At 64.0% G+C, this 19,852-nt stretch overlaps 1 protein-coding gene across 1 annotated transcript in view; it reads right to left on the bottom strand.

Annotated features, from left to right (window-relative positions):
* Positions 1–1,985: 1,985 nt before the first annotated feature.
* SSPO (SCO-spondin) overlaps positions 1,986–19,852 on the bottom strand; it is a 52,016-nt gene continuing 34,149 nt past the window's right edge. Inside the window, 37 exon segments of the mRNA XM_076006767.1 lie at positions 1,986–2,008; positions 2,272–2,422; positions 3,931–4,061; positions 4,331–4,391; positions 4,532–4,627; positions 4,905–5,122; positions 5,862–5,908; positions 6,020–6,162; positions 6,237–6,367; positions 6,526–6,728; positions 6,875–7,013; positions 7,383–7,499; positions 7,662–7,820; positions 8,027–8,305; positions 8,560–8,606; positions 8,824–8,948; positions 9,201–9,331; positions 10,019–10,186; positions 10,508–10,852; positions 11,036–11,085; positions 11,159–11,311; positions 11,555–11,801; positions 11,903–12,031; positions 12,713–12,880; positions 13,092–13,301; positions 13,746–13,901; positions 14,043–14,084; positions 14,698–14,921; positions 15,146–15,306; positions 16,391–16,557; positions 16,839–17,038; positions 17,133–17,229; positions 17,535–17,735; positions 17,966–18,136; positions 18,253–18,444; positions 18,547–18,593; positions 19,109–19,278. Of these exon segments, the coding sequence (XP_075862882.1) occupies positions 1,986–2,008; positions 2,272–2,422; positions 3,931–4,061; positions 4,331–4,391; positions 4,532–4,627; positions 4,905–5,122; positions 5,862–5,908; positions 6,020–6,162; positions 6,237–6,367; positions 6,526–6,728; positions 6,875–7,013; positions 7,383–7,499; positions 7,662–7,820; positions 8,027–8,305; positions 8,560–8,606; positions 8,824–8,948; positions 9,201–9,331; positions 10,019–10,186; positions 10,508–10,852; positions 11,036–11,085; positions 11,159–11,311; positions 11,555–11,801; positions 11,903–12,031; positions 12,713–12,880; positions 13,092–13,301; positions 13,746–13,901; positions 14,043–14,084; positions 14,698–14,921; positions 15,146–15,306; positions 16,391–16,557; positions 16,839–17,038; positions 17,133–17,229; positions 17,535–17,735; positions 17,966–18,136; positions 18,253–18,444; positions 18,547–18,593; positions 19,109–19,278 (5,499 nt within the window).

Below are 19,852 nucleotides of genomic sequence, written 5' to 3'. Positions count from 1 at the left end.
AGCCCAGGAGTTTGAGGTTGCTGTGAGCTAGGCTGACGCCATGGCACTCACTCTAGCCTGGGCAACAAAGAGAGACTCTGTCTCAAAAAAAAAAGGAGGAGAGGCCTTGAGGAGGTAATTAGGCCATCAGGGCTCCACCCTTATGAAGGAATTAGTGCCCTTATGCAAGCACAAAGGAAAGTAACTTTGCCCTTTTGCCCTCCTGCCATCTGCTTGTGTAAAGGCCAACTGGACCCTCCCTGTGTCAGAAAAGCCATGGGGCAGAAAGCAATAGAAGCTTGAGAAGGTATACAATAGCAAATAAGCATATGCAAAAAAAAAAAAAAAAGCTCAACATTGTTAGTTATGTTGTAAACCAGCGGATGAAGGGGACTCGGTCACCAGAATCTAATCAGCCAAATTAGTTTATTGATACCTGTGCAGGGGCTGTCACCACTCCATGCAAGGAGGGAGAAGCAGCAGCAAACAAAGCCTTTGCGGTTTTCTTATACCTTAGGGGCTGGCAGCTATGCAAGCGAGCAATCAATCACAGAAGCAGAACTTTACTGTTAGTTGTTAATAAAGCAAACAACGGAAAGGTACATTGAGGGACAAGGGACTTTTCCTGGAACAGGATCTCTCTATTCTTTTTGGGAACAGGCCTCCTTGACTCCCTCTTCCCTCTCCTGGGAACTTCCTCTGGGAACTTTTACTAATAGTTAGAGCAAGACTGACTCCATTTTAGATTTACAGGAGCCATCTTTAGTCTATCTACTTCAGTTACTACGGAAATGCAAATCAAAATCATAATGAGATACTACTTCGCACCTACTGAATGGCTATGGGGAAAAGACAGATAATAACAAGTGTTGGAGAGGACATGGAGAAACTTGAATCCTTGTATATCACTGGTGGGAATGTAAAATGGTATAGCCACTTTGGAAACAGTTTGGCATTTTCTTAAAAAGTTAAACATTGACTTACTATATGATGTAGCAGCAGTTCCACTCCTAGCTATAACATACCCAAGAGAAATGAAGACACGTGTCTACACAAAGACTTGTACAAGAATATTTGTTGCAGCTTTACTCATAATATACTAAAAAATGAAACAATCTGAATGTTCATCAACTGGTAAGGAGATAGACAAAGTGTGGTATATCCATACAATAGATAACTATTTAGCAATAAAAGGGAACAAGCTACTGATATATGCTTCTCTCTGGATGAACCTCAAAATCATCATGCTAATTGAAAAAGCCAGACATTTACATAAAATGTCCAGAAAAGGCAAATCTGTTGAGAGAGCAGTTTAGTGGTTGCCTGGGGCCGAAAATGGGAGGGATTGATTGCAAATGGGCATGATATGATGAAAATGTTCTAGAAGTGGGTTGTGGTGATGTTTGTGCAACTTTATTTTCCATAAAACTCATTGAACTGTAAACTAAAAACAGTGGATTTCATTGTATGTTAGTTACACCTCAATAAAGCTGTTGTAAAAAGCAGAGGGAGGAGGAGCAGACATCAGGCCACAGGCCTGGTCGCTCTACCACGGCTGCAGCTGAAATCACTCTGGTCTAAAGACAGAGCCTGGGGCACCAGAGATGTCTAATATGAGGGGTCTTCAGACTCTGTGTTCAACATAGTGCTGCTACAGATGAGGAAACAGAATTAGATATGGGAAGCGGCTTGTCCAAGTTCACCAGCCGTGGGGAATGCCGTGGTGAATCCATGGCATGGCAGACGCACAGGCGTCCCCAGGAGACAAGGTCCTTGTACCCGTCCAGGTCAGGGGTGAGGCCCACCCTTCTTCCCTTTCCCCGCTGGGCCCCAGAATGGAGACTCTACACACGGACTTGCTGGCAATGCCACTTTATTCGGGACATGTGGATGCCGGGGCCTGGATCCCCAGTCAGGGGCGGGTGGGTGAGCATGCGGGGAGGTGGTCAGTGCCGCTGAGCCCCACGGTCACAAGAGGGACAGCAGTGGACGCTTCCAGCAGTCTGTCAGCGCTTTGAGAAATCGCCTCCTAGAGGACAAGCGAGAGGGGGATGGGCTAGCAAGAGAGGCGGGGAGGGCAGCAGAAGTGGGGAGGAAGAGCTGCCGGGGAGGAAGCCCAGAGCTTCTCCCAGTGCGCGCCACCCTGGCAATGTCCATCCTTCCACCCAGTCCTCCCCCGAGCCCCCGCCCCCGCCCCGCCCTACCTGGAGCCCCGCCCCGCCCACAGCTCCGCCCCCCCGACCACAGCCCCGCCCACAGCCCCGCCCCACAATGAGCCCCGCCCACACCCACCCTGGCAGGCGCTGCACTGGCAGCTGTGGATGACCGGCAGCACCACCGGCTCTGTGCGGCCACCCGGACAGCGCAGGTTCAGGACCCGCACCGGGTTGTCGGGGTCCAGGCGGTAGCTGCAGCAGTCGCACTGGCTCTGAAGGTACGGCTCCTGCGCGAGAGGGAGCGCCTGAACTGGGGCCAGACGGCGGCGTTTCCCTTGGCCTTTCCCGTCCGAGGGGGTGGGGCAGAGGGAGGAGGGCCAGATCCCAACCCTCCTCTCCAAGCAGGTGGCCGCGCCTGGGAGGGAAGCATCACCACCAAGCCCCCTTCGCAAGAAGCCCACCTCCCTCGCTCCAGCGCCCACCCGTCTGAACATCCAACGATCTGCAGGCTAGAGGAATGCTTTTAACATGCCCATCACTGAGTCCTGGCTGCAGGGGAAAGACAGCTTCCACCCCAGGATGCGCCCCAGTCTAGTTAGACTAATGATACATGAAACTGCAACTACCGAAGCCCTGCCTACACGGTTCTGATCCCGGCGTGCAAAGTGAGTTCCCACTTTGCAGCACACTGCACTCGCCCTGCGGTTACAGAAGGCCCACTCAGCATCCGATCTAATTTTGTGTGTGCCTGCATTTATAATTTTACTTTGAGATAGGTAGTACATTCACACAATATCAAGTTCAAAAACTACACAAGGTTATTCAGCAAAAAAAAAAAAAAATCTCCCTCTAATTTCTATCCCACTATCACTCAGTTTCCCTCCTCAGAAAACAAATCTCTCAATTACTCTCCTTCTTTCCTCATTCTATGTTTAAAAAGTTCCAACAGTGATTTGGGAAAGCTGTCCTAGGAGGTGCGGGGAGCGCCCAGGGGAGCTGGTGAGTGGCCGGCTGAGGGTTGAGGGCAGCGTCTTTGGGGACCAGGTAAGAAGGCAGGTGTCTTTGTCTTCCAGACCCAGCCAACCCAGGTGGGCCGAGGCGGGCGGGAGGGAGGGAGGGCCACAGAGTCGAGGGGCCGTGAGGCGGGGCTGGGGACAGGAGGCAGGCAGAGAGAAAACCGAGGGAAGAGGAGGGTGCTCGGGTCACAGCTCTCCAGGCTCAGGGCCAGGGGAGTCAGGGTGGGCACAGATTTTCCACAGAGAAGATCGCAGCAAGGAGCAGGGCTGGCTTCCAGGTCCAGGGAGAGTGAGCGCGGAGTGCAGCCCCCTGCTGGAGACGGAGTCAGCCTCTGGGCCCCGCCCGTGCACCTTGCCAGGAAACGCACGGGGCGAGCCTGTCTGTGGAAAGCCCACCCCGTGAGATGCTCACTCACTGTGCAACGGCTCCAATCTGAGTCTAACTTAGCGCCTCTGTGCCTCTCTTTGCTGGTGTCCTGGCTTGTTGCCAGGACAGTGGGCGCAGGGCATGCTCTGGGAGCTGTGTGGGCCACAGCAGGAGGCCTCCCAGGGAGGGGCGGGGGCATCCAGCAAGACCTCAGGGCCAGCCAGCAGGTGCAGACCACCGCCTTGGAGAAAGGCTCTGGCCATCTGTGCCCCCAACTCGACTGTTAGCTCCGTGAGAATCAAACGTGTGTCTCGTGTCCTCTGGGCTTGCCCCAGGTCCCAGGCCCATGGCAGGCCCTCAGGGCACTGGCCAACCTGACTCTCCTGGGCCGTGTGGCAGCCCCCTTGCTCACCTCCGGCATGACATTGGTGCTGGATGGGCAGTGCCCACTGCAGTAGCTCACTGCTACCTGCGCCAGGGAGCAGGGGCCCTTGGTGAGGTTGCGCAGCTCGGTGAGGTGGCGGCAGGAGGCTGACTGTTCCTCTGTGGGCCAGAGTGGGGGCAGGGCAGAGGAGGAGGCCATGACTGAGGGGTCTCTGGGGGACAGAGCCTGGGTCTGAGGGGAGCATTTTGGGGTGAGGGTGGCCAGGTGCTACAGCGCTGGGGGTCTTCACTCCTCTGACCCCCCATGGCAGGCAGGCCTGGGGGAGGCAGGCACGTGCCAGGTTGAAAAGGTCGGGGGTGGGGCGGTTGGGGAGAAGGGTCGAGACTAGGGAGAGGCTGGGCAGGAGGTGCCCAGGGGCCCTCCGTACCTGGAGTCTCCCGGTGGCAAGTGGGACAACAGCTACCTGGCTCCTGCACTGTCACCTCTCCCTGCAGAGGGAGGGAGTGATGGCCCACTTAAGAGGATGGCCTTGACATCCTGAGCCCAGCACTGCCCGGCCAGAGGGCCTGAGCCCAGCCTCAGAAGCCTGCAGAGCCACCTGAGAGGGTGGCAGGGCCACAGGGGGTACCTGAGCACAGGTGAGGAGGGGGCAGTGCTGGCTGCAGATAGTCTTCCCTCCGAGGCAGCGGCAGCTCCCACAGGCCTCTTGCCATTCGGACCTGGGCTGGGGAGAGGGGGAGGAGAGCCTCCTTGTGGTCTCTCCCATGTGTAGGCTTTTCTGTAACAACGTGCCGGATTCCCGAGCCCAGGCTGGTGGTGCCTGGCTGGGGCAATGGGCTTAGACTGGAGTCAGGGGACAAGAGACGCAGGAGGGAGATGGGCCTTTGGGGCCAGAGACCATCCGGGTGAGACTGCCAAGCTGCCACAGGTACAAATTCAGCAGATAGCGAGGCCTGGGGTTGGGCAGGGGTGGATGGCAGCAGAGGGGTGCAGTGTCTTACCAGGTGGGGATGCCCGAGGTGCCAGCATTCACAGTGGTCTGCGGGGACACAGGGGCCTGCCTGGCTGCGGAAGTGCCCAGGCTGGCACACGCAGCCCGGGGCCTGAGTGGCACTGCAGTTGCTCCGAGTCTCTGTGGTGTTCATCTCCCTGCACGTCTGCTCGCAGGGCCCCAGCTGCCCAGGGGCCACCTCCTGCCACATTTCCCCAGGGGGGCACTCTGCCAGGGAAGACCATCCATCCCACCTTTCCTGTCAGCCCTGGATCTCCCCCGCCCAAGCTGGGCACCCCTCTTGCCCCTCCTCCCCTTCCCACGTGGGGCTGCCCGGGCTGCAGTGGCCTCAGCCACATGTCTGGCTCTTACCCACCCTCCCAAACACTAGCCGGGCGGAGCCCCAGCCTGTGGGGGCTACCTGCTTGTCAGAGACCCAGAGACTGTGCCCTGGCTCTACCCATCTGGTGGGTGGTCTGCCCTCACCAGCCAGGCTGGGAGTGCCTGGGGCTGGCTGTGCACCGTGTGTCTGAATGCACAGAGCCCAGCATGGCAGAGCTGGGCACACGGCTTGTGGGTCCTTGGCCCCGACCAGACGGAAGCAGCACAGCACCAGACTGGGGACAGCCAGACCAGGCTCCTCGCTCCCGCTCACCCCTCTGGACCTCAGTTTCCTCCTCGCCAGGGAGAGAACCTTTCCCTTCCAGGCATCACTTGCAGCCCTGGCTCAGGGGGCACTCAGCATACTTGATGGATGACCCCATGAGCAGGGGATGTGCAGAGTGCCCAGGGAGCACGGGGCAGGGAGTGTCCGGTCTCGGGTTACAGAGAGGTCAGTGTGGACAGACAGGGAAGGGGCTTCCTGAAGGAGGCAGCTTTGCCCAGGGTGTGCACAGGGCCCTCCTCCCCTCCTCAGGGCCAGCCTGGGCAGGGGAAGAGCAGCAGGGCACGGATGGCCACATCTCACCCTGACAGTCTTCGAGGGAACAGTTGAAGGCTCCACTTTGGCAGACACTGGGAAGACAGAAGCACTTCTCAGTGGCCTCCCAGGCACCCCCCTCCCCCAGCAGCCCTCTCCTCCATCCTCCTCCTCCATCCCCCTCCTCCATGCCCTGCGGCCCTCACCAGCGGGTGCAGTTCTGGGTGAGCACCGTCCCTGGGGGCAGTTCTCCGGCCAGCTCTCCCAGGCTCAGGGTGAGGGCCCAGGGCAGAGAGTGCTGGGTGCAGGGGCAGGCAGTGGGGGGCATGCAAGTGCCATTGTGCAGCAACTGCAACAGGACAGGCTCAGTGACACTTGGACCACCGTCTCTTCCCTCCCCACCGGCCTGCTCCCTCTACTCACCTGCCCTTCAGGGCAGCCGCAGCCAGGCTGGCAGGGTTCCTGTGCGCAGACGGCGGCGCCAGGCTGCAGATGCAAGCAAAGGCGCGGACACAAGGCGGGACAGGTGCTGAGCACCTGGCCAGGGGGGCACTCTGTGGAGAGCACACAGATGGTGAGGGGGAAGGGACCTGGCATCTTCAGTCCCAGGGAAGGGGCTGCCTCGGGTCCGCCTCCTCTGCCCACCTCCACCTCCACCTCCACCTGCCTGGGACAGGGAGGGAAGGCAGGCACCCACCACCAGGGTGCTCACCAGGGCAGGGCTGCAGGTTACACCCCTGCTGCTGCTCTGAGTCCTGGGCCTGGCATGGTGTCCTCCCAGGACCTCTCTGGCAGCTCCGATGTCGCTGCATAGTGCCCCCACCACAGGTGGCTGAGCAACTGCTCCACGCTGACCAAGGCCCGAGGACTGGACACTCTCGGTGTGGGCACACCAGGGACCCATTGACACAGGTGCTGTGGGCAGGGATATGCAGAAAGGGCTCCATCCCTGAGGCAGGGTGAACGGAGCCTTCACTCCCCAGCGATGCCATAGCCCCTGACCTGCCCCCACCTCCTCCCCCGAAGCTCCCACCCTGCTGGGCCGCCGCTGGAGGCCATACCAGTTTTTGCAGTCCAGCCGCACCACCTGCGCGGGGGCCAGCTCCCACGAGGCATTGGCACTGGGGAGGCCACAGCGGCAAGAAGAGATGGGCACGCAGCGCCCGTCCTGCACCAGCTGGCTGGGGGGACAGCGGCAGCCTGGGGTGGAGGTGGGGAGGACAAATAAGTTTGGCGCTTGGGCAAGGATCACACGATGGACCTCTGGCAACCAGACCAAGCCCAGGGCCTGGTCTCCACAGTATCTCCCACTGCCCTGCACAGGAAGTGTGTGTCTCCAACCCCCAGCAACCCTACCTGCAAGTACCCTCCCAGACACAGCAGTGTCTCACTCTACACGGGGCTTGGAGCTGGTTGCTGAATGTGACCCAAGGAGCCACTCTCATGCCCTATAGTTCGTGACCCAGCAATCTGAACCTCCCTTCCCCCACCCCTGCCTGAGATCACACTCTCGGGGAGCAGGGGGCTTCCCCAGAACTCTCAGGCCAGGCGGGAGGGACAGCTGGCTACCTGGGCGGCAGGGTCCCTGCAGACACTGAACGCGGTCCCAGAGGTCGGCACAGCTGCGAGGGCACTGGTTGGCACAGTCAAGGGTGGGCACAGTGTCCCGGGCCTCACAGCTCTCCCCTGGGAACCAGAGGGAGGAGTCTGTGTTGGGGACGCTCTTGGGCCTCCAGGACAGCCCCTTCCTTCCACTGCACACCCCTGGGACAGAGGCCGCAACCCTCTCAGGTGCCATCACCAGATGTTCCAGTCCTGGCCCTCTCTGGATGCAGGGATGGGAGTTACCTGGGCAGGACTCTATGTTGCAGCTCTCGGTCTGAGCCCACGGCCCTCGGCAGCCTCCTCCAGGGGGGCCCCCTGCCTCTCTCCAGCGCAGCCGGTAGCCCCCACTGCAGGGCACCTGGCAGGGGCTCCAGGGCCCCCATGGACTCCACTGGCACACGTCTAGGGAGATAAAATAGCGTCAGTACTGAGGCCTCACCTCCTGCCCCCACCGCAAGCCTTGAGCTCTGCCCTGCAAACACTCAGGCTGCCCAGCTTCAAATCCCATAGGCCCCAGGCAAGCGGGGGCTGGCAGGGGCAATGAACCCCGCAGCAGCCCCACCACACAGCAGCCCCTGCCACCCATGGACTCTGTCCCTTCCCGTTACCAGGGCAGGCTGCAGGGTCTGGGCAGAGGCGCTGCTGGCTGAGGGGTGCAGTGCAGAGGTGGGGGTCCCCGGCCCAGGGCCTCCCTGTCTCAGGGTCCAGGCAGAGGCGGTGGCGGTGCTGCTCCGAAGCCAGCAGGGGCGCCGAGGTGGGGGAGAGGCTTGCTGGGCCCCAGGGCCAGCGCCCCTCCAGGGCAGTCCTGGAGGCAGGGGCCAGGGCGCTGGGGGGCAGGCAGGGCCCACAGGGCGACCACTCGGACCAGCCGCTCAGAGGCAGAAGACCTAGAAGGACAGCGTGTGGGTGCCCTTCCCAGTGACCCCCAACCCAGAGGCCCAGTGGACAGGCATGAGGGGCTCAGGGTCATGACCAGGAAGGATCAGAAACAGGAAAGGCTGAGGGCGGTGTGGGGGCAGAGAAGGGTGACCTGACACCCTGGTTTGCCCGGGACCGCCTGGTCTTAGCACTGGAAGTTCTGAGTCCCAGAACCCCCCAGTCCAGGCAAGTGGGGCCCACTGTCTCCCCAGGTGGCGGTTACCTTGACAGCCCTGGCTGGTGCACTGCAGCTCCCCGTGCCGGCATTCGCTGTGGAGGGGCAGTCAGGGTGGGCTCTGGGAGGGAGGACCCCACCCAGGGCTTGGGGGTCATATGGGGACAACATGAACTCTGGGCCCATTTGGGGTAGATGAGGGGGCTGCAAGGTCTGGCATCTTGGGGCCCTCTGCCCAGAGGCCCAGCTGGGCACCCCAGGGCCCTGCCCATTTCCCGGCCCAGCCTTTGTCTCCCCTTTCCCACCACTCACCACTCCTTACAGCCCAGCTGCAGGCGGTCCCCGGGGGCCAGGGTCACCCTGGCCCCGTCTCCTGAGGTGTGCCAGCAGTGACACTGCTCTGGGGGAACGCAGCCCCCACCCTGCTCCAGCAGCCCCTGTGTGGAAGGAGAGGCAGCAGGCGGTAGGCGATCCCTGTGTCGCCCAACGCCCAGCCCCCGCAGGCCTGTCGCAGGCGCTTGTGCGTGGTGCTGGGTGGATGGACGGGCACATGAACTTGGGCTGGGAAGAGGCACTGAAACCTGAGGGCTGTGAAGGGTGGCGTCACCATGGCATCGTGCAGGGCAGGGGGAGTGGGAGTGTGGACAGCGGACCCTTCCTCCTGGGAGTCGCCGCAGCCCCCAGCTCACCTCAGGGCAGTAGCAGCCGGGCTGGCAGGGCGGCAGGTCCTGGCAGAGCTCCTGGCTCAGGTGTGTGGCACAGAGCCCGGCGCAGGGGGAGCCACAGGCCTGGAACTCAAAGGGTGGCGTGCAGCTCTCCTCTAGGGGGAAGGCAGGCAGGTGGGGGAACAGCCCAGAGACTGCCACACCCCGGAATCCCAGAGCACATACTACATAGTCTCACCGAGGCCCCTTAGGGGAAGAACTACAAGACTGCCTCTCTCTGCCACATGTCAGGACAGAAGGGTGCCCTCCATCTGGCACCCACTCAGCCCCTGTGGGTGCTGCCAGGGAAGGATCAGGATGGGTTGGGCCTTGGAAAGCCAGGAAGCTGCCTGGAGGAGGGGGCTGTGGGAGTGCGGGGCCTGCCATTGTTCCAGAGACTGGCAGCTGGGAGACAGAGGGGTGGGGGTGGGGCGACCTCTTGCACCAGGAGGTGGACAGGACACACATCTGTCCGGGAGGGTAGCTAAGGGGCCAAAGCCATGGGTGGGCCGGCAGTTGCGGTGGGAAAATCGTGGTGGGGGAAGTGGGGTAGGTGTGACTAGAGAGTAGCTGGGGGTCAGGGGAGTAGCTGGGGGTCAGGGGAGTAGCTGGGGGTCAGGGGAGTAGCTGGGGGTCAGGGGAGTGGCTGGGTGCCAGGGCAGAGCTCAGTGCAGGTGTGGGCAGCTGCTCTGAGGTCCTGGGGGCACTAAATTGGCTGTGAGAGGAGCAGGGAGTCCCAGGGGGGGACCCTTGGTGGCTGCTGCCCTGCTCAGCACCCTGGCTTCATGCTCCTGGCGTCTCACCAGAGCAGTTCCCGGTGAGGCAAGGCCGGAAGTGGCCGTCCAGCCGTGTGCAGGGGGCGCCTGCCCCCGCCCCGCCGGGCCCTGGGCCCTGGTGTCGGTAGCGCTGCTGCACCAGCACCTGGCAAGAGCAGCGCGTCCAGCTGCTCCAGCTGCTCCACACACACTCCTCTAGGGACAGGAGGGGGGCGTCAGCTGGGGCCCCCCCACTGCCTGCCCTCCTCGCTCAGCCCTGCCCTGCCAAGACCCTGCACAGGAGAGGGGCGTGAGGGACCCAGAAAGGCCCAGTCGGCCGGATTCCCTCCCACCTGCCAAAGGGAAGAAATGGTGGGAAGAGGAAAGGAAACAGAGCAAATTGTTAGAGGGGGCACAGGCAAGAGATATAGGTACATTTTGGGGGGATCTCCTGGGAGCTGAGAAAATATGTATTATTCCCTGAATGTCCCAACGTGGGAAAACAGGGAAGGGGCTTCACTTCCCGTGCACACTCACCCAGGCAGGGCCCTGGGTAGCAGGCCCGGGTGTCCAGGTGGAGGAAGGTGCCGTTGCAGGTGGGGTCGGCCTCGGCTAGCAGGCAGGGGCAGGCCCCAGGGCGGGAGGCCAGGCCGGGGCCGCAGCTGCGGGAGCAGGGCCCCCACGGGCCCCAGGAGCAGGCCTCCAGCAGCCGCACACAAGGCTGCTCCCCGCAGCGCTGGGTCTGGGTGTCGGGGCCCGGGCAGGCTGGGGGCCCTTGGCTAGGGGTCGGGGCCACACAGGCCCGGCTGCGGACCCGGTTTCCACCTCCACAGGAGACAGGGCAGTCGGACCAGGGGGACCACAGCGTCCAGGCCGCAGGCACTGTGGGAGGGCACAGGTGAGGCTGGGGGAGGCAGAGGGCGCAAAGGCCAGAGGGCTGGGTGGGACCTTCATGGCCCAGGGGCTGGCAGTGGGCTGGAGGAGAGGGGGGACCATGGGACAGAGCACATGGCAGGCAAGGCACGTGGCTAAGAGGGTTGGGGGGACCTGCGATGACTCCCAGACCTGTGCACTCGGCGGTGTCCTCGCAGATCACGCCTTCTGGGGTGCAGGAACTGGGGGGAGCCAGGACTCAGGACCTTGCTCTCCAGAAGGATGGTCCCGGCCACCCTCCCGGCCTGCACTTACCACTGCCCGCACTTGCCCTGCAGCCAGCTGTCCCCCAGGGCGCGGGGGCGAGCACCCTGCAGGCACAGGGGCGGGCACGGGGGCTGAGGGCAGGGCCGGCTCTGGGACTGCTCCTCCCGACACTCCGGGGCCCACGAGCCTGACGTGGAGGACCTGGGCAGGGCCGGAGCAGAGGAGGTGAGAGACGGCCTCCATCACTCCCCCATCTCCTGGTGATGCACCCCACCCAGAAACCCCAGGGTGGGCATGGAGTACAGATCTAAGGAAAGGCTGAGGTAACCAGGGACAGAGCTGGGTCGGGGCACAGGGGCATGCAACGTGACTGGTGAGGGCAGGACCCAGGTCCTCTATGCCAGAGGGAGGCCGAGGGATATCCAGCCTCGCCCAGCCCCATACCGGAAGCGGCTCTGCTGCCCTCCAGGGCCACACGAGTGGCTGCAGGGGCTCCAAGCTGACCAGCGCCCCCAGGCGCAGTGGGCAGGAGGTGGGCAGGGCTGAGCGGTGCAGGAGAGCTGCCCGGCCTGGCACGAGCAGTTGTTGCAGGCGTCCTGGTGCTGGCTCCCGGGGGCCCAGCTGTGGCCCTGCGCATCTGTGCACTCGCAGTGCCCGACCGGCACGCAGCCCCCGTCCTGCTCCAGGGAGCCTGTGGGGAGGCGGCCCCAAGGGCTGGCGCTGGCACCTCTGGGCCCCACCCACCTTCCCACCGAGCTGTGCGCCGTGCCTGAAGGGCCAGGCAGCACCTACCCTGGGAGCAGCGGCAGCCCCGCTGGCAGGCCTGGTCCCGACACACGATTCCCTCCTGGAGGTCTGAGCAGCGGCGGGGGCAGCGGTTGGCACAGGCGACCACCTCCATGCCTGCGGGGCAGCCCGCCTCTGTGCAGACAGGGAGGCCCAGAGTCAGGAAGGCCCTGAGGCCCAGGGTTCAGAACCCCTCCCCGTGCCCTGTGGGGACCCCTTACCTGGGATTGCACCATACTAAGCAGTGAGTCCCTCTCACCTACCTGTGACTTCTCGGCACCTAGCCTGGCACCCAGTCGATGCCGAGCTGGACTGAATCTGTGCTCCTCAAAAGCCAACATTCTCCTGTCCGGGGTGGGTGGGCTAACCCGGGCCCCTGGGGTTGGGGAGCTCAGGAGGACCAATTACAGAAGGTGCTGGAGTTTAGGGGAGATGGGGAGTGGGGCACAGGGCTCTCGATGGCCTGCCCGGCCCAGTCTGCATCCCACAGCGCCGGGTACGCGCCTGACTGACGCTGTCAAGTCCCCTGAAAATCCCGACAGGGCTGGTGGCTCTTCAGGAACTGCAGGGTGGGGAAGCCAAGAGGAGGAGCTTCCCCCAGGCTGGGGTGGGCAGGGGTGGGCCCCTGGGCCTTGGCACAGATGACACACACAGGGAGTCCTTGCCCAACGCCAGGCCCAGGGCCTGGCGAGCATCTACACCTGTGGGGCCCAGCTTTCTTAACTGGCTGAGGAGGTGGCAGCCTGTCTCCCTCCCATCCCATGGTTTTGTGGGGATGAAGTGAGGGATGAGAGGTGGCTGTCACCACTGCCATACCACAGGGCATGGGATTGCAGAGCCGGACCTGGTGCCTCTCCCCGGCACAGGGGGCACCCCTGTTCTTAGGTGGGGGGCTCGAGCATCTGCGGCTCCTCAGGGACTGGCCCCCGCCACAGCTCCGGTCACACCAGGACCAGGGGCTCCAGCGTGACCAGCCCCCGGGCACTGTGTGGGACAGAAAATGGCTACATGAGGGGTTGGCTCAGGTAGGGGGCCCTCCCCCACCCCCGTCCCTTGAGCCTGGGCCAGGGTCCAGGGCATGAGATGGAAGTGACACGCGGGTGCCTGGGAGGGGCTGCTGATGCCAGGGACCTCCCACGGGGCAGGGCCAGGGAAAGGCCTGGGGCACACCCTGGTCCTCCCCAGCCCACCTCACCTGGGCAAGCACGCAGGTTGCAGAAGCGGCGCTCCTGGTAGGCGGTAAGGATGTCGGGGCACCAGTGCCCGCCGGGCCCAGGGGGGTGGTACGCCCGCAGGCGGCGCTGCTGGCCCACCCCGCAGCTGCGGGAGCAAGGTTCCCACGGGGCCCAGGAGGTCCAGGAACAGTTCCCGGCCACACAGCCAGGGCCGGGGCACAGGGGCACCTCTGCGGACAAAGAGGATTCCCTCTCACCTGCCCGAGCCGCCTGGGACCCGCCCGGCCTCTCCACCCACTCCAGCTCAAGTGCGACCTCTCCACCGGCCAGCTGTGACCTCATCCAGAGGCCCCCACTCTGCACCTGATACTGCTGTGTGGCTTTGGCATCTGGGCCTCAGTCTCCCCCTTTTCTCATAGGGGACAGTAATCCCAGACATACAGAGCTGCCAGGGGATCGGGGGAGGACCTGGGAGAGTGCTCAGCGCACACATGGGTGAGGCCCCAGCGATTGGTGGGAAGCTGGCGGGGCTCCCCAGCTGCTGGGTCGGCAAAGAAGCCCAGATGTCAGCGTCAGAAACCAGGAATTGCTTGAGGGGCATCAGGTGTTGGGGCTGGGGACTGGACACCGGCGTGGGATTAGAATGAGTCAGAGGTCAAGGCTGGAAGGCGCACCTGTGCACACAGGCAGGTTGCAGGCGCGCTCCTGTGAGGAGGTCCCCGAGGTGCAGTTGCCTAGGCAGAGGCGGGCGCGGCTGCGCCAAGCAGGCTGAGCCGGGTCTGTGCAGCTTCGAGAGCAGGGGGACCACGGGGACCAGGGGCCCCAGCCGACTGTGGGGGTGAGGAAGGGGCACCTGCTGATGAGTCAGCCCTGGGCTCGGCCTCCTCAGCAAGCAGGGTTGGGGGAGGAGGCCCTGGGCTTGCTCTTCCCCAAGGGAGGCCAGGGGAGAGGTGCAGGGCCTCTGGGGCTACCTGGAAGGCCTGTCACTGGCTCCACGGTGGACCCTTCAGCCCCTGTGCCAAAGAAAACGCTGCTCAGAAATGGCTCCAAGCCCTCAGTGCCCCAGGAGCAGGCCCAGGCTGGTGGCTGGCGCTCCTGTCTAGCCCAGCCTTCCCCCAGCTGGGGCTCCCGTGGACGCTCCAGGCCCCACGCACAGCACTTCCTGGCAGGGGCCAGGCCTTTGCTCAAGCCGTTCCTGCTACCTGCACTCCTTCTCTTCCGATCTCGGCAAAGCTTTCTCCATCCCTCAACACCCCTTGGATGCTGTCCAGGAAGTCCTCCTAGACTGCCCCCACCAGGAGAATTCTCTCCCTCCTTGATTTTCCACAGCACATGTGCCTTCCTACAGGGCTCACCATATGCTGAAATGGGTTGTCTGAGCCCCTGGATCCCAAGGTCAGGGGCCTCACCCCCCAAGCACACAGTATGGAGCATTTGGCAAGAGCTCCAGAAATGTTGGCTGAGTGTACCTGAACAGCAGAGAAGTCTAGGGCTAGAAGGTGAGAAGACGAAAGATCCAGAGACAGCAACAGGGAAGGACAGACAGGAAAGGACAAAGGGCCAGCCAGACACCTGCCCAGCACCCTCCTAGCCCGGCCCTGCCCAGCACCCTCCTGCTGTCCTTACCAGGGCAGTCCGGGCTGGGGCAGTACTCGAGGTCCTGGGGGGGCCCATGGCAGCCCTGGCCACCGGGGGTGGACATGGGGAACACACACTGGCGGCTGCGGGTGCGGGTGCCCAGCCCGCCGCAGGAGCGGGAACATGGGCCCCACGGGCCCCAGGGACTGAACCCCCCGGGGGTCCTGGAGCAGTCCTCCAGGGAGCAGGACAGCTTCCCGTGCACACAGGAGCTGGGGAGAGTGTGTCGGGGTGAGGCGCAGGCAGGAGGGACCAGGCAAAAGGTGTGGGCAAGGGGCTTGTTCCCAAAGGGTGAGGAGGCAGAGCCAGGGCTGGCCCAGGCCAGGTGGGGGGCAGGGGCCGACCAGGGCGCCCCCCCCCACCGCCTGCTGTCCTCTCCCTCAACCAAAGTCTCCCCCACCCTTCCCAGCCCAGCCGCCACCCTTGTCCCCCTCACCAGTTGCTGCAGCCTGTACGAAGTGTCTGGCCTGAGCCCAGCTCATCTCCAGGCCCAAGGGGCTGACCCCCGGCTCCCAGAATAGGGTGCTGCGCCCCAGGGTTGCCGGCCACGGCTCCCAGCTCCCACAGCAGCGAGGCTGTCAGCACGCAGGGGCACTCCTGGGGGGGCGGGCAGAGAAGACAGCATGCTGGCACAGGGCCCATCCTCCAGAGAGCCTTGGGGACGGGTGGGGGAGGGCCGGTCGAGGACCCGGAGGAGGGCTCTGGCCCCAGGAAAGCATTTCTGGGAGCAATGGGGCTGTTCACCTTAACGACCCCCAAGAGGTGCGTGGGCCACAGGCTTGACCCAAGCACCCAGCCCCCTCCCCCGCACAGAGCGCCTAGCAGGACACAAGCAGGTGTCAACAGGGGCCCTTAGAGGACAGGACTCGGCAGGAGGTGGAAGGAGCCTCAGCCAGGAATCTGGACGTCTGAGTTTGGGACTACCTCTGCCACTAACTGTCTGCAGGACCTTTGTGTGTCCCTTCCCCTCTCTGGGGCTCACTGTCATTATCTCTGTGTGGAGGGGGTGGCACCAGGTGGCTGCTCCGCCATGCCTCTGGCCATGGCACTCTGGACCTCTGGCTGGGGGAGGCCACCGGGATGCCAGCCTCGGGACTGGGAAGGGAATCCCTGCGTGCCCGTCGGGCTGAGCAGAGCAGAACTGGCATATGCCTGTCATCTGGACCCACAGCTGGAGACGGAGGAGTCTGGGCCAGGTAGAGCGAAGGTGAGGGGTGCGACAGGGAAAAGAGGGGCAGTGAAAACCCATGTCCCTGTGGTGGAGGACGAGGGAGGTGAGGCTGGGGGGTGGGGGAAGCCGTGGGAGCCTGGCAGGAACCCGCTGCCAGGACACATGGCAACACTCAGTGGGGGCAGCATCAGGCCCTGCGGCCAGCTCTGAGCCGAGACGTGCCGGAGGAGAGCAGCACCCAGGCAGTGTCCACGGGTGGCGGGTGGTCCCCATTCCCTGGGAGCCAGGGACCCTGGGAGGCTGTGTCGCCCTCCTGCCCCCTGGGGGCTCTAACTCTGCCTGCCCCTGGCACCGGCAGCAGAGGCCCTGACAGCCTCTTGAGCCCATGTGCTGTCTAGGGTCATGGGAGGGAGGGGTGACTGGTCCAGAGGCCACAGGGTCCCCAGAGGTAACAGGGTGACAGGTGAGGTGTGGACAGGGCTCCAGGCTCCTGGCTGGCTGGGTTCTGACCTGGACACAGGCCAGGCGGTGCTGGAAGGTGCCCTGGGGGCAGTGGCAGCCCTCCTCGCAGCCATCGGAGAAGCAGTCCACCTGCCGCGTGACGTGGGCGCAGGAGAAGGGGCAGCCCTCGCCGGGCTGGCACTCGCGGTACAGGCGGCCGGCCGGGCAGCCTGCCTCTGAGGCAACGGCGTGTCAGTGCCCGGCGCCCGCCCACGCCCTCGCTGCTGCCTCTGAGCCCACCTTTTCTGTGCCCTGGGGGCAGTGCCCAGCCCCTGCCCCGGCTCCCACAGGCCCCCACGCCTGGCTGCTTCCGCTGCCTCTTGCCCATCTCTGGCGGGGGAGGGACGTGGCAGGGGTGGGGAGAGAGAGCCCAGGACGCACTTATGAACCAGGGGCAAGGCTGGGTGGGCATGAAAGGTCAGTGGGAGTGTTGGGACCTAGACTGGCAGGGGCTCACCTCTGCAGACCCAGGTGTTGCACGCGCGGCTCTGGCGGGCAGGCCCCGGGCAGGGGGGCCGCGCACAGCGCCTGGAGCGCAGCTGCTCCCCTCCCCCACACGAAACGCTGCAGTCCTCCCAGGGGCCCCAGGAGCCCCACATCCCAGGGCCGGGACAGCTGGGCACCTCCTGGCATTGCAGGATGCCTGCCACACAGGTGCTGGGGACGAGGAAGGGGGCTTCAGAGTCAGGGCCCGGCCCACTCCCCGGAGGCTCTGCCGCCCGGCTCCAAAACCCACCCCCTCTTGGTTTACCAGTTGTCACACGGCCCAGTCACCACCTCTCCGGGTTCCAGGCTCTCCCAGGAGCTGAGCCCAGACCCTGCCAACCGGCTCTGGTTCGCGGGGATCCCTAAGGGGCACAGGAGTCGGGGTGATGACTCCAGACGGCTCAGCACCTCCATCAAGCCCTCCTCCTACCCCACTACTGCCCTCCCTATCAGCTGCCACCCCATGGCGCCCTGTGTCCTGCCAAGGGCGGTGGAAGCTCTAGCCTGGACCAGCCCTGGGACTCGGCAGGAACAGACACTAAAGCCTGGAGAGGTGGCTGCCCCTTCCCATCCTGCAGCCCAGGCTTTGGCCCACGGGCAGCAGCGCCGGGCCAGGCAGGGTGGCTGCGAGGCTGGGGGCTGGTGGGTGGGGTGAGGAGGCACTGACCCCGGGCTCCAGGCTGGTACTGGCAGCGGCAGCGGGCCGAGGGCACACAGAGCCCGTCCTGGGAGAGCTGGCCGGGGGGACACCCGCAGCGGGGCTGACAGCCGGTCGGGCCTGGCTGGCACGCACTCCCGGGGGACAAGTCCTGGCAGGAGCGGGGGCAGGGCTGCCCACAGGGGAGCAGGCTCTGGCCACCCCCACAGTCTATGCAAGAGGGAAGCAGAGAGGGTGGGTGCTGAGGGGCTACCCTGAGGGTCACTCAGGTGACCAGCCCTCCTGCCTCAGCCACCCCCTGCTCAGACCTGCCACCTTGCCCAGGTCCATGGGCACTGTCCTTTGAAGAGGGTGATACGTGTGTGTGTTGGGGGGTCAGAGGCCAAAGTCAGCATCCCCTAGACTCAGAAGGGCCTCTCAGACCTCTCCAAAGCCCTCACCTGTGCATCGTGTGGAATTGTCCTGACAAGGGCGACTCTGTGTGTGGCCCCCAGGGCAAGGCCTCCCTCCCTCAGGGGTGGGGGGCTGGCTGCACTCCCGGCTCCGTTGTGACTGCCCCAGGCACGGGTCGCAGGGAGACCACGGTCCCCAGGGGCTCCAGGCTCCGTCCACTGTGCCAGGGAGAGAAACGCATCCGCTTTAGGAGGCCCGGGAAGCCCCAGGTTATTGGGGTTGGAGCAGAGGTTGGGGGCCTTTGTGGGGCGCAGAACTCATGGGGGCATCACACCTGGGCAGGTGGTGGGGCTGGGGCAGGACTCCTTCTCAAGCTGGGCCCCTGCCTCCCCAGCCTCCCCGGGGCACCGGGCACCCCCGTGCTGAGGAGCGGGGCAGGCGCAGGCCCTGGATCGGGTCCTCGTCTGGCGCCTGCAGGGCTGGGAGCACGCCGTCCACTCCGACCATGGGCACCAGCCGCCGGGCACTGTGAGGAAAGCAGGCTCTGGGTGCAGCCCAGCCCTCCCCCAGGCCCAGCCCCCTCCGTGACCGGGGCCACTTCTCTCCTCCCTCCAAGCTGGGCGCGTACCTGGGCAGGGCAGTTCTGTGCAGTTCAGCCTCCCCTCCAGGCAGGTGCTGGGCAGGAGAAGCAGACACGGGGAGGGAGGAAGAGGCAGCAGCTCAGTCTGGCCCGCGCTCCACCCCCTGCACATTCCTGGCTGCCTCTCCCCTCCCCTCACCCCTACACGCTCTGGTTCCCTCCCTCCAAGATTTAGGGTCTATGCCCCTCTCCCTGCTCTCCAGCCCCTCTAGAGCGGGCTCCCTGTCCCCCTGAGTTGTCCTCAGATGTCACTGGCTGGTGTGTTCTACTGCGGAGGGATTGCAGATACCCTGCCACCCACTGCGTGGCCAGACAGGAAGCAAACGCCACATCTGCTGTCCCTCCTGTCCCCACCCCCAGCACTCGCCCACCTCCAGCGGACACACCGAGCGCCACCTATCAGACGGGTCATGGTACCTGCCCCACACACCCTCTCGGGGACTGTGGGAGGCTAACGTGACCATCAGCTGAGACTCGGAGAGCTCAGAAGCATAGACACGAGGCGGGACTATTCCAGCTGGCACCCCTCCTGCCATGCGCCACCCCTCACCAGTGGTTGCAGCCGTCAGGCCTGGCTAGCTGAGCCCCCGGACGGTGCCTCTGTCCGGTCAGCATGTCCAGGCAGCTGCAGTGACCCGGCCCCACGCAGACGGCCCCGTCGGCACTCAGCACCTGGCCCAGTGGGCAGTAGCAGCCAGGCTGGCAGCGCCACACGCAGTGCTGGGGGACAGCAAGAGAGGGCTCTGGTCAGCGGAAAGACGGCCTGAGGGTTGGGACTGGGTGTCTCAGGGAGTCACAGCCTACTCTGGAGGGAAGGTGACCCAACAAGGAGGCTGGGGAGGGAGGAGGAGAAAGGAGACGCTTGCTGCATGACGCCGTTTTGTCACTTGAGGCTTTAGGAAAGGCAGGCAGGGAAGGGGCCAGCCTCTGAGTTTCCATGGGGGGTTCTGAGCCGGCCCAACCCTGAGGAGCGGCCTGTCAAGAGGGTCTCTTCAGCTCCCCTGGGGAGTGGATCTGGGACAGGGTCCAGGGTTCAGTGGGTGACCCAGACCAATGACCTACAAACCAGGCATGTCCCAGACCTCCTGGAGCTGGCTGGACATGGGAGATGGTTTGGGGAGCAGCTGGGAGCCCTGGGGCGGCTGGGAGCCGGGCCCTCCTCCCCCTCCCTCTCTTCTTCTTCCTCTTCCTCCTCCCTCTCTGAGGCTGGGAGCCTTCCCAGCCTCCCTTCGACAGCTCCCACGGAGGCCTCAAAGCACCACTTTACTCCTGGAAGCTCTTGTCACGTGGTCTG

This window comes from Microcebus murinus, chromosome 9 (genome assembly GCF_040939455.1).
Source record: "Microcebus murinus isolate Inina chromosome 9, M.murinus_Inina_mat1.0, whole genome shotgun sequence".
In the NCBI taxonomy this organism is placed as follows: domain Eukaryota; kingdom Metazoa; phylum Chordata; class Mammalia; order Primates; family Cheirogaleidae; genus Microcebus; species Microcebus murinus.
The sequence above is the reverse complement of the archived record's forward strand: the minus strand, read 5'-3'. Positions and strand labels throughout refer to the sequence as shown.